This window comes from Argentina silus (assembly GCF_951799395.1).
Source record: "Argentina silus genome assembly, chromosome: 11".
NCBI classification, from domain to species: domain Eukaryota; kingdom Metazoa; phylum Chordata; class Actinopteri; order Argentiniformes; family Argentinidae; genus Argentina; species Argentina silus.
Genome location: NC_139665.1, coordinates 8900390 through 8915622, shown reverse-complemented (window position 1 = coordinate 8915622; position 15233 = coordinate 8900390). Strand labels below are relative to the sequence as shown.

Genomic DNA, 15233 nt, shown 5'->3' with positions numbered 1-15233 from the left:
GAGTGTTCTAATGACAGAGAATCACTTCTCTCAAATAGTTGACGATTCCCCTGACGGAGCCAGACCTCTCCTCCACACACCTCTCCTGTGAACATCATTTGGACAGGCACAAAAGGCACGGCGGCGGTCCATATGTGATGATGCTTGCCTCGCCCCCCCCCCCCCCCTTCTAAACCTCACACAGAAGATGAGTTTCCCCCGGTGTTAGTAGGACACATAGATTGCCGAGTTACATCCTTAGTGTGAGTTGCACACCACAGAAATCATGCCGTCATCATAATAATAATAATAATAATAATAACAATAATAATAATAAGCCCATTTAGATCTGCTGCCTGGGGGGAGGTGACCTGGTGGAATATTAGCAGAGCTGCTAACTCAGTCTACTGAGTCATTAGGTTGCGATATCACCTTCATGTCACAGAGAAGAGTCTGTGGGTGCAGTGGCTAAGCTAAACCTAGGTATTCCGCAGGCAGGTAGCCATCACCATAGAAACAAAGGCACTTTTGTGCCGAGTGTGTGTGTGTGTGGGGGGGGGTGGCCAGCTTTGTTTTCTGCTGCTTCGAAAAAATCCTGTCGTCTGCTTTTGAAAAAAAAAAAAGAAAAAACGCCTCCGTGTCTTTAGCGTTTGATGTTGTGTTCGCGTCCCTGCGGTGTTTGGGCCTTTGTGGCGTACTCTCCAGTTCCAGCTGCTGTAGGCGGCAGATAAGGCAAAAGTTTCCCCTCGTGCAGTGTGTACAGTTTAACAGACAATCGTCGAAACCAGTGCTGTGCCGTGATTGAAATAGAACACAAAGCTTTAACTCATCTGTGTCTGATGGGGTAATAAGTGGATAGGATTATGGAATATGTGACTGTTTGCCCCCCCACCCCCCACCCCCCCTCCCCCTCCCCCTCCCCTCCCAGCACCGTATTCATTCCGAACTGCCAACATGATGACGAACAGCAGATTGTTTGCTGAAACGCTCGAATTAGATTAAACTAATTCATCAAACCGTTCCGAGCCATAAGAACACATAAAAAGATGGCAAGATTGTGCGGGTAGTCGTCAAAAATCTGATAATGCAATCGGGTGCGAGTTTCTGTAAAGCTGTAGGATCCATATATAAAGATTCAGAGTTAGATAAGAGAAGAGAAAAGGGAGCCGTAAAAGAGAGAGAGATATTAGAGATTTCCTAATGATAATAATAATGGTTTGGATTTGCAGACTGCTGAGTGCCGTGTAGTCTGACTTCCTCTTCCTGTTTCCTGTCTCCAGAGGAAGGCGAGTACTTCCTGAAGGTGCTGATCCCCAGCTATGCAGCCGGCTCCATCATCGGTAAGGGAGGACAGACCATCGTCCAGCTGCAGAAGGAGACAGGCGCCACCATCAAGCTGTCCAAATCCAAAGACTTCTACCCAGGTGAGTGCGCTTTGACCAGTGCTGTGACGGTGCAATGTTTTCCAGATAATTCTCTTTCGGTAAGGAAAGTTGACTCAAGCACACTGATTCTTTCACAAATTCACTGGATCAAATAACCAGATAATTGTAACCTTTTAGCATAAATGAGCAATTATCCAGGAGTTATTTATAGGATTTCATTTTTTGTACCTCAGCGGAAGGTTGAAACAAATGTCAGGTTAGTTCGAAGACCAATGTATTGTACGATATTATTAAGAAAATGAGGTTGTTGTTGAGCTGTTTCTTCACAAAAGTCTCATGGAGGACCATTTGCTGCGGATTTCTGACTCCCTTTCCTTGAGTTTCTATTTAGAACCTAGTCTCCTCATATACTACAATGCACTCTGATATTAGCTGTTAGCACCATTACCCCAAAATGCTAAAATCCCCACCTCTTGCTTTCATCCTCTTTGCATAACATAGGATGAGCTACGGAAGCCTCAGAGGATCAAGGGACAGTCATACGTAGTCAAAAATACGTAGTGCTGACAGTCTTTTCTCAGAACATTTAATCAGGGATGTGATTCCCCTGAGCTAGTTTAGTCATGGCCTCTATCCAGACTCAGGTTGCGTGCAGCAGTGGGTCAAAAGGGACACCGGAGCAGCCAGAAGGAACAAAGTTCACTGCAGACAGAGGATTAAAGGGTTAAAGGGGAATTTGTGTTTGCCTAAACTCTTTAATTCCCTCTTGAAATTTTGCATGGACGGACACGTGAGCTTTACCATCTGGGTGATCTCTCTGCGAGGCAGCTCTTGTTGTTTGTAGAGCTACGGAAGCCTCAGAGGATCAAGGGGACAGTCACAAATATGTAGTCACAGACACATACACCTAATGCCATTATGGTTTGGTTGTTTTTATTTAAACACAAGCAAGAATACATAGCCTGTTCTCAAGAGTGCTATTTCAAGTCCCTTGGACACACTTGAACTTGGTCGTTTAAACCAATCACGGAAAATGCTATATTTCCTTTGTGAAAATGTGTGAATGGAGAATTGGCCTCAGATTTTGCGGGCTCCGTGTTAAAGGAGCATTGTATGGTCCCTGTGCATCCTTGGCCATAGAAACAGGCGCCTCTGTTGTGTCCCTCATGCTGTGGGACTTGGGACCCCAAACTGATGCCAGCTCCAGCAGATGCAAGGTGCGAGCCCCCCCAGCCCCCCCTGCCCCCCCCCCCCACACATAAACCCTCCAACCCCCCCCTCCCCTCTACTATTGGAATTGGCAGCGTTGAGCGAATTGATGCTGAGAACGGCCTCGTTGAGATAGGGAGTGAAAAGGCAGCGGAGAGCGGGAGGAGGAGGAAGAGAGAGAGCAAAAGAAAGAAAGGCTAAAGAAAGAGGGGACTGTAAGGGCCCCTTTCTGTGGTCTTGGAGGAGTAGAGGAGAGAGGGGGGGGTGTCCAAGGAGGCGGCAGGGGGTGAGTCGTGATCTAGAGGAATGGGGGGTGGGGTGGGGTGGGGGGGGGAGGTGTTGGTCCTTCCTTTGCACTGAAGGAGGCATCTGTATGCAAATGAGCACCGGGTCTCTTCCTGGGTGACAAATCAAAAGGGTGGCTGGGGGGGACGGGGGGGCGGGGGGAGGCAGGGAACCGGGGAGGAGTGTGATGGGGAGTGTGATGGGAAAGTCTAATCAACTCATGAGGAGGAGGATTGGTTGCTTGAGCCAGCTCCAGCAGCCCATCCCCGGGCAGAAAGACACGCGTACACTTCCTCGATTCATCCTTGGGAATAGTGCCGCAACAGCATTTAATTCAGAAGCAATTAGCTAGCTGCAGCAGTATCGGGCCAAACAGGCAACCATTCATTATTACGGGGGGCAGCGTGGGGGTGTGTGTGTGTGTGTGTAGGGGGGGGGGGGATTTATTAACGAGACGCTCATTCCAAATATAGGCACCCTGAATGTTTACTGGAAAGAGCAGCCGTACTTTACCACAGCCTTGCGTCAGCGGAGGGTACTGTACTCTGCTCCAAATCACGAGGGCCGGGAGAAAAAAAGTTGCGCTTTAGAGGATGAAGAATGTCTCAGGCAACATCGTCGCTCTTGCCTGCACCTGCTCAGGCCTGGTGGGAGAAGGTAGGGAAAGGTAGGGAAGGTACGGAAGGTAGAAAGGTAGGGAAGGTAGGGAAGGTAGAAAGGTAGGGAAGGTAGGAGAAGGTAGGGGAGGTAGGGGAAGGTAGGGAAGGTAGGACGGTAGGGACGGAAGGGAAGGTAGGAAGGTAGGGAAGGTAGGGGAGGTAGGGAAGGTAGGAAGGTAGGGGAGGTAGGGGAGGTAGGGAAGGTAGGAAGGTAGGGGAGGTAGGGGAAGGTAGGAAGTCAGGGAAGGTAGAGAAGGTAGGGGAAGGTAGGGATGGAAGGGGAAGGTAGGGAAAGTAGGGAATGTAGGAGATGGTAGGGAAGGTAGGGGAATGTGGAGAAGGTAGGGAAGATAGGGAATGTAGGAGATGGTAGGGAAGGTAGGGGAATGTAGGAGATGGTAGGGAAGGTAGGGGAATGTAGGAGACGGTAGGGAAGGTAGGGGAATGTAGGAGACGGTAGGGAAGGTAGGGGAATGTAGGAGACGGTAGGGAAGGTAGGGGAATGTAGGAGATGGTAGGGAAGGTAGGGGAATGTAGGAGATGGTAGGGAAGGTAGGGGAAGCTGTGACAACTCATCTCATCCATTACTCTCTCTCTCTCTCGCTCGCTCTCTCGCTCTTTGGGGATCACAAACAAAAATAAAAAAATACATTTGTTTGCTGATATATTAGCTATCATGTTTGCTATCACACCCTAGCGCATATTTGCCGGATATACATTTTTCAAACTGAATAGCTTCTTGAAACTGATTATAAAAAGAAAAAAAAGTCAGTCATACCTGTCCGCTCCTTTCATAGTTTAATATCGTATAAATACTGTAGCAATTAACCAAAGAGAGGTGAGCTCTTTCACTCTTAGCTGTGAGCAGGTGGCTTGGGACTACAGAAAGGGGGGGAAAAAAGAAAGAAAGAAAAGGGCTACAAAAAAGAGAGTTAAGTGTTTTTTTCCAGTTGAAAACATTATGTCTTGATGAGTTTAGTTGTTCTGGGTCACTTCTCCATTTTTGTGGTAGCTGTGTCTACCGTCTCCAGAGACTGGAAGTAAGTAGGTCAAGATTCTGGTGGTGGCAGCTATCCGCTTTTCTAACACAAGGACTACATTCATGGTTCCTGGATGCATTTTACACCATATTGACCAGATACATGTACAGGACAGCAAATCATCTAAGAGAGCGAATCGTGTGTGAGATTCGAGAGTCGTATAGCCTCGCCTCTGACGTGGCGACACACCAGTGTTTAAACCGACCCGCAGCCACACATCATCTCCAGCTTCCCTCACCACACCGACCATCCTCAGCATGTAAACCCATCCAGAGTGGGTGCTCTTACTGTACAAAGGGCCATCTTTGTTGATGAAGGCTATCTCTGCGTCTCGCTGTCTGTGTTTAGAATGTTGACTTTGTCAGTGCTTAGTCTGTCCCGCCCATTGATCCTCCCCTCCAGCCTCTCTGTCCCCATCACTCGAGCATGGCGCGATATTAAAGCTTTGTCTTAATCCTGCACCATGATTGCGGTTTTCAGTATTTAATACCCAGCCAAACCCCCCTCAGCCACCCCCTCCCCCCACTACCCCCCTCCCCCTCCATCCCCCCAACACGCATTATCGACATTACTGATTTCTCTCTTCTAAGCAGCTTAGGGCTGCTTAAGCTTTTTGACTGAAAGATGAAAAGCGGTAATATTACATATCCCACTTGTTCGGGTGAAATTAGTTTCCTGTTTGTTTCATGGATTTCACTCCGGTTTCGAAATTAGTTATTGTTAATAACTGCGGTGCATTCGAGTTAACGTCAACACTCCAGGAAGCCATTTTTTTTATGGCAGGAAGTGATGGTATCAGGGAGTGGATACGTTTGGGGCAGGCGTCTTAACGCTGATGACAGTGAATAGCCTACATGGCAGTTGAGTTTAGTTTATTACTTTATTAGGATCCCCGTTCACTGCATAAGTGACAGCTACTCTTCCTGGGGTCCCCACATAACATGAAACACATGACACAGTACAGAACAGTTATAGACAAGAATAACACAAATGAACACAAAGTCAGTACTACATTAAATACAATAAAAGACAATCCAGACACTGTCGGACACTGAGAAAAATCAGCCAGAGAAAGACTGACAGACTTGAGTTTCTGTTTGCTTCTGATGAGTTATCTTTGGTGGCAAGATATTCCATGTTGATGTGGCTTTATTCATTACTGCAACCCGCATAACATTGGGTTATACAATGAGCAATGAATTAGGGTTGTGGAGCTCATAAAACGACATCTTAAAGACATGGCCTGTCTTTAAGAACATAATATAAAAACAAAAAAAATCACTCCATGGATACAATAACACAGCAGCACAAATGCCATAGCACTCTGATCATGCTAGGCCTCGTTTTATTCAGTGCCTGTCTGTCTGTGTGTCTGTCTGTCTGTCTGTCTGTCTGTCTGTGACAAGGCTGTGTTGAGAATCACTAGTGACAGCAGCAGCCCCACTGAGGATCACAGACTGATGACACAGGGAGGCTGTGTGTGTGTGTGTGTGTGTGTGTGTGTGTGTGTGTGTGTGTGTGTGTGTGTGTGTGTGTGTGTGTGTGTGTATGTATGTTGGGGAGGGGGGGGGAGAGAGAGAGAGAGAGTGGCGGCAGGGGGGGAGGGGGGGGTCCCTTTAATCCCAGTGGCTTTGTTTTGTTTTCCATGATGTGTGACGTCATGCCAACAGGCCGCTGGGCTGAGTAATGACCCCCCGCCCCCCCTCCCCAAGCCCCCCCCTCCGTGCTAGGCGCTGCCGAGGCTGCTGGCTGCTGGCTGCACCGTCACCCATGTCACCACTGGTGACCTCACCACGTCATGACACGGAGGGGGGGGGGGGGGGGGGGGGGTTGTCATTGACATCATCCTCTTCTTCATCATCAGCATCATCATCGTCGTCCTGCACCACCAATGCCTAAAATGCCCGGGAAAAAAAAAAGGATATGTATTGTTCTTTTCAACAGAACAGCCGTGAGATGGTCGGACGGTGTTATTTTTAGATTAGGCCGAATGCAGGTTGTCAAGCCGCATGAGGCAGACCACATCAATCAATCACCCGCCGGCCGGGAAAAGACATGACTAATCAATCCAAGAACCACAACCGGAGCTGAGGGCAGGAGTACTCGATGCGCACCTTGCAAAACTCACCCGTACTCTCACACATCTTCTCACACTCACTCCCCCCCCCCCCCCCCCGCCCCCAACACTCACTGACTCTCTCTATCTCTTCCTTCTCTCTCTATCTCGCTCGTTCTCGCCCTAAGTCTCCCCCTCTTTCTCATTAACTGCCTCTACCTCTTTCTTCTTCCGAGTCTGTTCTTTTTCTGGTTTTGATCTCTCATTCTGTATCCTCCTCCACTCTCTTTCTCCTGCTCCCCGGGTCTCAGGGGTGCTGTACCCTCACCATCGCCTCCACATGAAGCTTTTTAATCAGACAGAATGAAGCAGCCCAGCAGGACACGCCATAAATAGATCTCCCTGGATGTACACCGCAAATCAATTCTGCCGGGAGTGGGGAGCCGTGCACTGGAACCCCAGTGAAATTATTATTGTCGTCGTACACACAGACACACACACACACAGGCGAACACGCGAACGCGCGCACACACACACACACACACACACACACACATATGCACACATACAGGCAAACGCCACACACACACAAATGCACACACACACACACAAATGCATACACCACACACACACACACACACACACACAAATGCATACAGCACACACACACACACAGACTCACATAAACACACTCACATTCATACACACACACACACACACACACACACACACACACACACACACACACACACACACACAATAATCCATGACTGTGTACCCTTGAGGAGCCCCCCATTGATCTAACAGGCCTAAGTCTGTATTTACTCCTGGAAATGAGAATTTGGCTGAGCGTGTTTCAGAGCATAACGGGAAGAGGTGTTAATCTCGTTCCACCCACAGAGTTTAAACACACCATTCCTCATGTTCTATATCCCGTCACCCAGTCTGTTACCTCACACCTCCACCTCGGAATCTGTGCCGTGTGCTTACTGCCGTACACACGGATGAAAGTCAACAAAGTAAATACCCTTTTGATTAATTCAAACGTTGTCATCGCTGTGCGTTATTTAAAAAAAACCCAAAGCAAACCAAAAAAACAAGTACAGATGCAGGTGAGTCTACTGTATATAGACAATGAACTTGGATATACATTTGGTGGAATGAATGAAATATGGGATTTGTATTCTGATCCGAATCCTCATGCCAGCCCTACAGCAAGCACTTCATCTTCATCAACAGTGTTCTTTTTACATTGTAGCCTGGATGTGTGTGTGTGTGTGTGTGTGTGTGTGTTCCCTGTGAGAAACCTCCAGCAGATTCCTTCTAATGGGGGGGGGGGGGGGGTGTCTAATGGGGGGGGTGAATATACCATATACCCCACATGGCACCTGTCACTCACAGCATCATCGCCCCAACAGCCAATCAGACTCCACACAGTCCGGGCCTCTTTTGAATGGCTGTAGCTGATGTAGCTGGCTGTCAGAGAGGACAGGGGGGGGGGGGGGGCTTTTGTTACAGGCCCATGATGTGCAAGGAGGGGGTGAGGAGAGGGGGAGGAGGGAGAGGGGGGGGGGGGGGGGTTGAGTCGAGAATAGCCCGCCTCAATCCTCTCTTTGTGCTTCCATGACAAAGCTCTCCGGCCAGCTGTGCTGCCCCCTCTCTGTGCGCTCCTCTCTGGGGCTAGGAACACAACTGCCAGTGCCTGGTCTCCACGGGCCTACCCCTCGACATGGGACTTAACCCCAACCCCAACAGCTCGTATTTCTGGACGGCTGTTATCAAACACATGCGGCGGTATTATTTATCTACGTTCAGATGCACAAATACGTCACGATTCAACCGTCCTGTAGGTTTCCAGGAGAGAGAGAGAGAGAGAGAGCTCTGACCGGATAGAGTGAAAGTGGGGGGAAAGAGAGGTGCTTTCTTTCAAGAGGGGGGGGGGGGGGGGGGGGTGGGAATGCATATGCGACAGATTGAGGCCCGGGAGTGAATGGAGGGAGAAAGGGACTGAGAGAGTGAAAAGGGGGAGCAAGGAGAGCAGGAGGGATAAGAGACCAATTGAACATGCAGTGGTTTGAATGGTCAATGATGGCCCCCAAACTGTCAGACACAATGGAGAGTGGTGGGCCACTCTTAATGACAATGGAGTCTTTGACACGGTGACCACGGAGAGCCCCGCTCGGCCCCTCTCCACGGTGGGGGAAGGGAAGACAGAGAGGAGCTGGTCTCCCATCTGCCTCAAGAGGGGTGTGTGTGTGTGTAAGTGTGCGTGTGTTATTGTGTGTGAGTGTGAGTGTGTGTGTGTGTGTATGTGTATGTGTGTGTGTGTGTGTGTGTGTGTGTGTGTGTGTGTGTGTGTGTGTACACATGCACAGGAAAAGAGCATTTGGACGTTTTAGTTAATCAGTGTGTTTGTGCGTGTGTAATGGGTTGGTTTAGGTGCTAGCTAGATTAGATGGATGCTACTGGCCTGATATTATCATACTAGGTCATGTGAGAGGTTTACTCACACTTCATTTCATGTTAGATTCATGAATATGCATGACTGTTGTGTGAATAAATGAATGAGAGAGAGAGAGAGAAAGAAAGAGGGAGAGAGAGAGAGACAGAGAAAGAGGGAGAGAGAGAGACAGAGAAAGAGGGAGAGAGATCGAGTATAGATGTTGTCTAATGTATTGGTTCCTTCAGTCAGTGTGTGTGTGTGTGTGTGTGTGTGTTTGTGTGTGTGTGTGTGTGTGTGTGTGTGTGTGCACGTACCTGCGTGTGTATGTACTCTACGTATGTCTATGTGTGTGTGTGTGTGTGTGCACGCGCGTACCTGCGTGTGTATGTACTCTACGTGTGTGTGTGTGTGTGTGTGTGTGTGTGTGTGTGTGTCTATGTCTACGGGGTTCTTGAGGTACAGAACAGGAGGAGACACGCCCTCCAAACCCAGCCCCATCCCCCAAGACAAAGCAGGTTTTGTGGCGCTGCGCACCCCGTTGCCTTGGTGATTGGAATCAAAGTGACAGCTCCCGGGAGAAAAGGAGCACCCCCTCCTCCTCTCCTCCACCCCTCCACCCCTCCCCCTCCTCCTCCTCGACACCCTTCCCCCTCCCCTTCTCCCTCCCCCCCCTAGAGCAGGTGTAGCAAAGAAGGAGGAAGATATCTGTCTATCTGTCTCACACACTGGCATACCATTTAGCATGTTTCATTCTATGTGTGTGTGTGTGTGTGTGTGTCTTTGTGTGTGTGTGTGTGTGTGTGGGTGTCTTTGTGCTTGCGTGCGTGTGTGTGTGCATGCGTGCGTGCGTGCGTGCCTGTCTGCGTGTGTGTGTGTGTGTGTGTGTGTGCATGTGTGTGAGTGTGTGTGTGTGTGTGTGCGTGCAAGGGTGGATTTTGGGACATTACCTATGTATCATTGTGTCTGTTGTGGAAGAGTAGAGTGAAGGCGGGCCGCGGACTCCCGTATCGGACACTGGGATTGGTTGGAGGGATCAAGGGCCAATGAGCAGACAGCGGCATTTGTCTGCATGTGCGTGTGGTTTGGAGGGCGGAGCCAAACAGTCTAGCTTTGACATTGACATCTGTACTAATGCAACCTACCTTCATACTCTACCTCTGCTACCTACCTTCATACTCTACTAATGCTACCTACCTTCATACTCTACTAATGCAACCTACCTTCATACTCTACTAATGCAACCTACCTTCATACTCTACTAATGCAACCTACCTTCATACTCTACCTCTGCTACCTACCTTCATACTCTACTAATGCTACCTACCTTCATACTCTACTAATGCAACCTACCTTCATACTCTACTAATGCAACCTACCTTCATACTCTACCTCTGCTACCTACCTTTAGAACACTCCCAGCCTGTCACATAACTTGTCACAGGGCTCAGATTATGTCTTTGATATCAGGCAATGTGAAACACTTTGATTTTACACAATTGGACACTTTGGTTATGTGTGTGTGTGTGTGTGTGTATGTGTGTGAGTATGTGTGTGCGTCGTACTATGTGATGGATTATCTGCATTGTCGTGCCAGGGGGAACACAGATCATCCGTGAACTTTTGATTGATAGTCATAATTGATTGGATTGAATGTATGCCGTGCCTCTGTAGCAGGTGCTGAAAGCGATTTACATTGTATGTGGACAAGCCTCATTCATTAGGGACGTCAGCTTTTGGCCGTGCCGCCAACGTTAGCTTAGTGCTATTGACCAAGCACGCTATTCACCACAAGCCACGGATGATGAATCTAAAATCTTTAAATGCAAACGCCAATAAGCCATCTGTGTTCCAACACCATTCTCTTCACTCTCTCACACACACATGCACACACACACACACACGCACACACACAGGTGCACACACACACCTACACACACATACAGGCGCACCGCACACACACACACACACAGGCGCACTGCACACACACACACACAGGAGCGCGCACACACACACACACTCATCAGGACACTAGACCCCGAGCGCACTTCTGTGATTGCACTATCCACAACAATGACACTTATCGTTTACTGTTGCCGTGGCAACCCCCCCCCCCACCACCACCACCCCCCCAGTAGGATAAGGAGTTCGGAACCAAAGGTCTGAATGTAGCTAACCTTCCCTCCGTGGGCGGAAGCTTCTGGAAACCAAAAAAAAGAGAAGTGCACCGCTGCAACTCCCAGGGAGACAGCATGAGGCCTTAAAGGGACACTGCTACGGCTTTACTGTGTGACAATGGAGACCAGCTTTGTGCCGGGGGGTGGGGGGTGGGGGGGGGGGGGGGGGGGGGGGGGGTGGCATTCCCTTTAAGACGGAAGGTGAGCTCAGACAACAAGCTTCATTGACAAAGAGAGAGAAAGAGAGAGAGAGAGAGAGAGAGAGAGAGAGAGAGAGCCAGAGTAGTGGGTGTTTTTTGTTTTCTTTCTTTTTTTCCCCTCTCCTCCTTACAGACCCAATCCCTTGCATGTGGGGACAAAGCCCTCCCCTCCCCTTTTATAGACCCCCAACCCCCCTCCCCTTCATACCCCCCCATCTCACCCTTCCCCATAAAGACCAGCTTCCACAGCTGCCCCTTGCTCCCCCACCATCCCTCCATTATCTCTAATCCCTAGTGAAAAGCAACCCCCCCCCATCCCACCCCCTCACGATTGCCCCCCCCCCCTTCATCCCCAGCTCCTGCCTGCCACCCCCCCCACCCCCCACCCCCCCTTCATTCCCAGCTCCTGCCCCCCCCAACAACCCTGTCCCCGTCTCTGTGATTAATGTCAATGCCGTGACGCTCCACAAAGACATCAGCTGTCGGAACGGCCCCTTCAACACACACCACTCTGCACTCTCGCTTTAATTGCGGCCTGTGATAATTAACTGCCACCTGATATGGAGGGGGGGTGTGTGTGTTTTTTGGGCGAGTGTGTGTGTGTGTGTGTGTGTGTGTGTGTGTGTGTGTGTGTGTGTGTGCCAGGGGCAGGGGCAAGGATCGGTACGATCGGTACACTACCACCTCAGATATACTGTAGAAGTCAAGCAAGACAGACAGGCAGGCAGGCGGACCGAGAGACAGACAGACGTAAAGCTGGACAGACAGACAGAGAGACATAAAGCTGGACAGACAGACAGACAGACAGTCAGTCATTGTCCTGTGTGTGGTTGGTTCCCGGGAGGGGGTTGTGATGATTGCGATGAGCCCCTGATGACGGTCGCTGACCTTTGACCTGCCCGGTGTGGCATCACAGACAGACATCGGCCCCCACATGCCGACCTCTGGACGGCTCCTTCGCTGAGTGATGCACCCTGGGTGGTTTGTCTTTCACCATACCGTCTTTTACGCCATTCCTTTACCCGGAACCATCCAGAAAGATCGGGTCTTATACGAGGCTCTTTCTGGAGAAATACAGTACCAGTCAAAAGTATTGACACACCTTCTCATTCAATGGTTTTTCTTTATTTTTTATTATTTTCTACATTGCAGATTAATATTGAAGACATCAGAACTATGAAGGAACACATATGGAATTATGTAGTAAACAAAAAAATGTTCAACAAACATCCAGAATACGGTTTATGTTTTCGATTCTTCAAAGTAGCCACCTTTTGCTTTGATGACAGCTTGGCACACTCTTGGCAAGGTGTGTCCAAACCTTGGACTGGTACTGTATACGGATCGTCGATTACTGGCGAGATATGGAAGCAATAGATGAGTCTGGTGTTGGGGGTTTTTAACAGCATATTTTATGTGTTTTGAACCTCTTCTGCTGAATGCCCTATTTGACCAATTTCCACCTAAAAACCAGACCTAAACTAAACTGCTTATCACATTATAAATATGATGACGATCAGATGCAAAAGCGGGATGCCATCGGATAGGTAACACCTCCACATTTTGTGTGTGTGTGTGGATATGCTCGGCTCATCGTTCAGAACATACATACCACACATGACAAGGAGATACAGTCACCAGTTGTGAGATCAATAATCCAACGAGAGCCGAATTCGGGCCCGACGGCGGGCCCGTCCGGGCTCAAGAGGTTTTAAACAGCGAGAGAATCAGTGTACTGTTTTATCCGATACATACTGTGTACTGTGTCGTTTGGGGCCAGTCGTTTGGAAAGGAGCAGCCAACGACCATGTGGTTGCGATTTATGACGATGATATCATGCTTTTCCGTCAAGTCAGCCTTTGATGTCACTCCCGGCGAGGCCGTGTCGACACGGCCAACAGTCAGGACTCAGTGAGCCTCCCCGAGACACAGAGGAGAGAACTAATTGCTGTTTTGGGGGATTGCTAATTGCTATTTTCTGTCCGCCCCCCCGCTGTTTGACAGAAACAGAAAACACTCCCCAAAAAGAAGTCGGGACGGGAACGGGTTAAAGCTCAGATGAGGAGAGGGGGGTGGGGGGGCCGGGGGGGGGAGATTATAGAGTATAGATTGATGTTATCTAATGCATTGTTTCCTTAGTCACCCCCCCCCCCCCCCCCTTCTCTCTCTCCTCCATCTCTACATAATTATAGCCATGTCCATCATGTCTTCTTGATCTGTCTGAACACAAACACACACACTCACACACACACACACACACACACACACACACACACACACACACACACACACACACACACACACACACACACACACACACACACACACACACACACACAGACCCTAAGAGAGAAGCTTGGCCCGTTAGCTTCACTTGCTTTACAGTGGGGACAACAATCTTCAAACAACAATCTTAGCTAGCATGTAGCATCCTTCCTCAACCTCAACTCAAGACGTAAACATTTGGCCATATCAGAAGCCCTAACATTGCCTGCGGGCGCACGTTTTTCTTAATCCTTTATTTTACTGCCCTGTGGAAAATATTATCACTCGATAATGGCTTGTAATTTACTTTTAGATTCGTTCACACAGGCTACATATGGTACCAGGTAGACACCAACTGTGTTGAATTGATTGGTGTGAGTAGTCGAGAGTAGCACTTGTTAGCACATAGCTTCCCCGTTGTTTCTGAGTAAACACCAAGGAAATGGCAGCTAATACTGGGCTATAAAATACTGCCAGAAGTATTTAACTGAGGGGTCTTGACTCGGGTTGTTGCAGAGTCCTGACTGTTTACAGGTTTGGTGGACTGGTGTCCAATGCAATATTATTATGAAGTTGCGTAACCGATTTTTTACAACATTGTGACTGACATTTAGCTTGTGGTGTGTGTATGTGAGTGTGTGCATGCTGTTGGTGTGTGTGTGTGTGTGTGTGTGTGTGTGTGTGTGTGTGTCTGTATGTGTGTGTGTGTGTGTGTGTGTGTGTGTGGGAGGAGGGGGGTGGGTTTGTGTCTTGTTTTCCGAGCGATAACATACAGTATGTGAAATTATTTAGGAACATGAATACATTAGTCAGTTAGTTTTATGTCTTTTTCCTCTCTGTGATAGATGGTGCATCTGAAACTGTCTGCAGGCCATGTAGGGAGGCAGTGTTGAGAGAGCAGGCTAGGGCCTCTCTCTCTCTCTCTCTCTCTCTCTCTCCCTCCCTCTCTCTCTCCCTCCTTCTCTCTCTGTCTGTCTCTATCTCTCTCTCTCCCTCCTCCCTTCCTTCTCTCTCTCTCTCTCCTCTCTCTCTCTCTCTCTCCTCTCTATGTCTGTCTGTCTCTATCTCTCTCTCTCTCTCTCTCCCTCCCTCCCTCCTTCTCTATCTGTCTGTCTCTCTCTCTCTCTCTCTGTCTCTCTCTCCCCCTCCCTCTCCCCCCTCCCACCCTCTCACCCTCTCCCCCCTCCTCTCTCCTTGGCTGAGTTTGTCATTCTCAGGCTCCGTAGCAGTGCTTAGTTCCAGCTGTATAAAATGGAGAACAGATTGTGTATGATGTAAAACGCCAAGCATCCCCTGGTTCCATGGAGAGGGGTCATCTGTTGAGTAAACGCTGGCTACGGATTATGACCAGTTTAGAATGAGCAACACCGCACACACACAGACACCCCACACACACCAAACACACACCACACACTGACAACACGTGCCATGGAAACAATAAAACTGCTTGCCGATGGTTAGCCCCCAATGGGACTAGACTAGATCATGGGCTTACACATGTGACGGGAGGGGTGTGTGTGTGTGTGTGTGTGTGTGTG

The 15233-nt window shown here is 49.1% G+C and overlaps 1 protein-coding gene across 3 annotated transcripts in view; it reads left to right on the top strand.

Moving 5' to 3' along the window:
* LOC310811850 (RNA-binding protein Nova-1-like) overlaps positions 1-15233 on the top strand; it is a gene marked incomplete at its 5' end in the record, with an annotated part of 44403 nt that overhangs the window by 7731 nt on the left and 21439 nt on the right. For 2 of the 3 annotated variants that reach the window (XM_083680183.1, XM_083680181.1), the window contains one exon: positions 1260-1403. In XM_083680183.1, the coding sequence (XP_083536309.1) occupies positions 1260-1403 (144 nt within the window). Of the gene's footprint in view, positions 1-1217; positions 1404-15233 lie in introns of all 3 variants that reach the window. The other variant, XM_083680182.1, reaches the window with a different exon arrangement.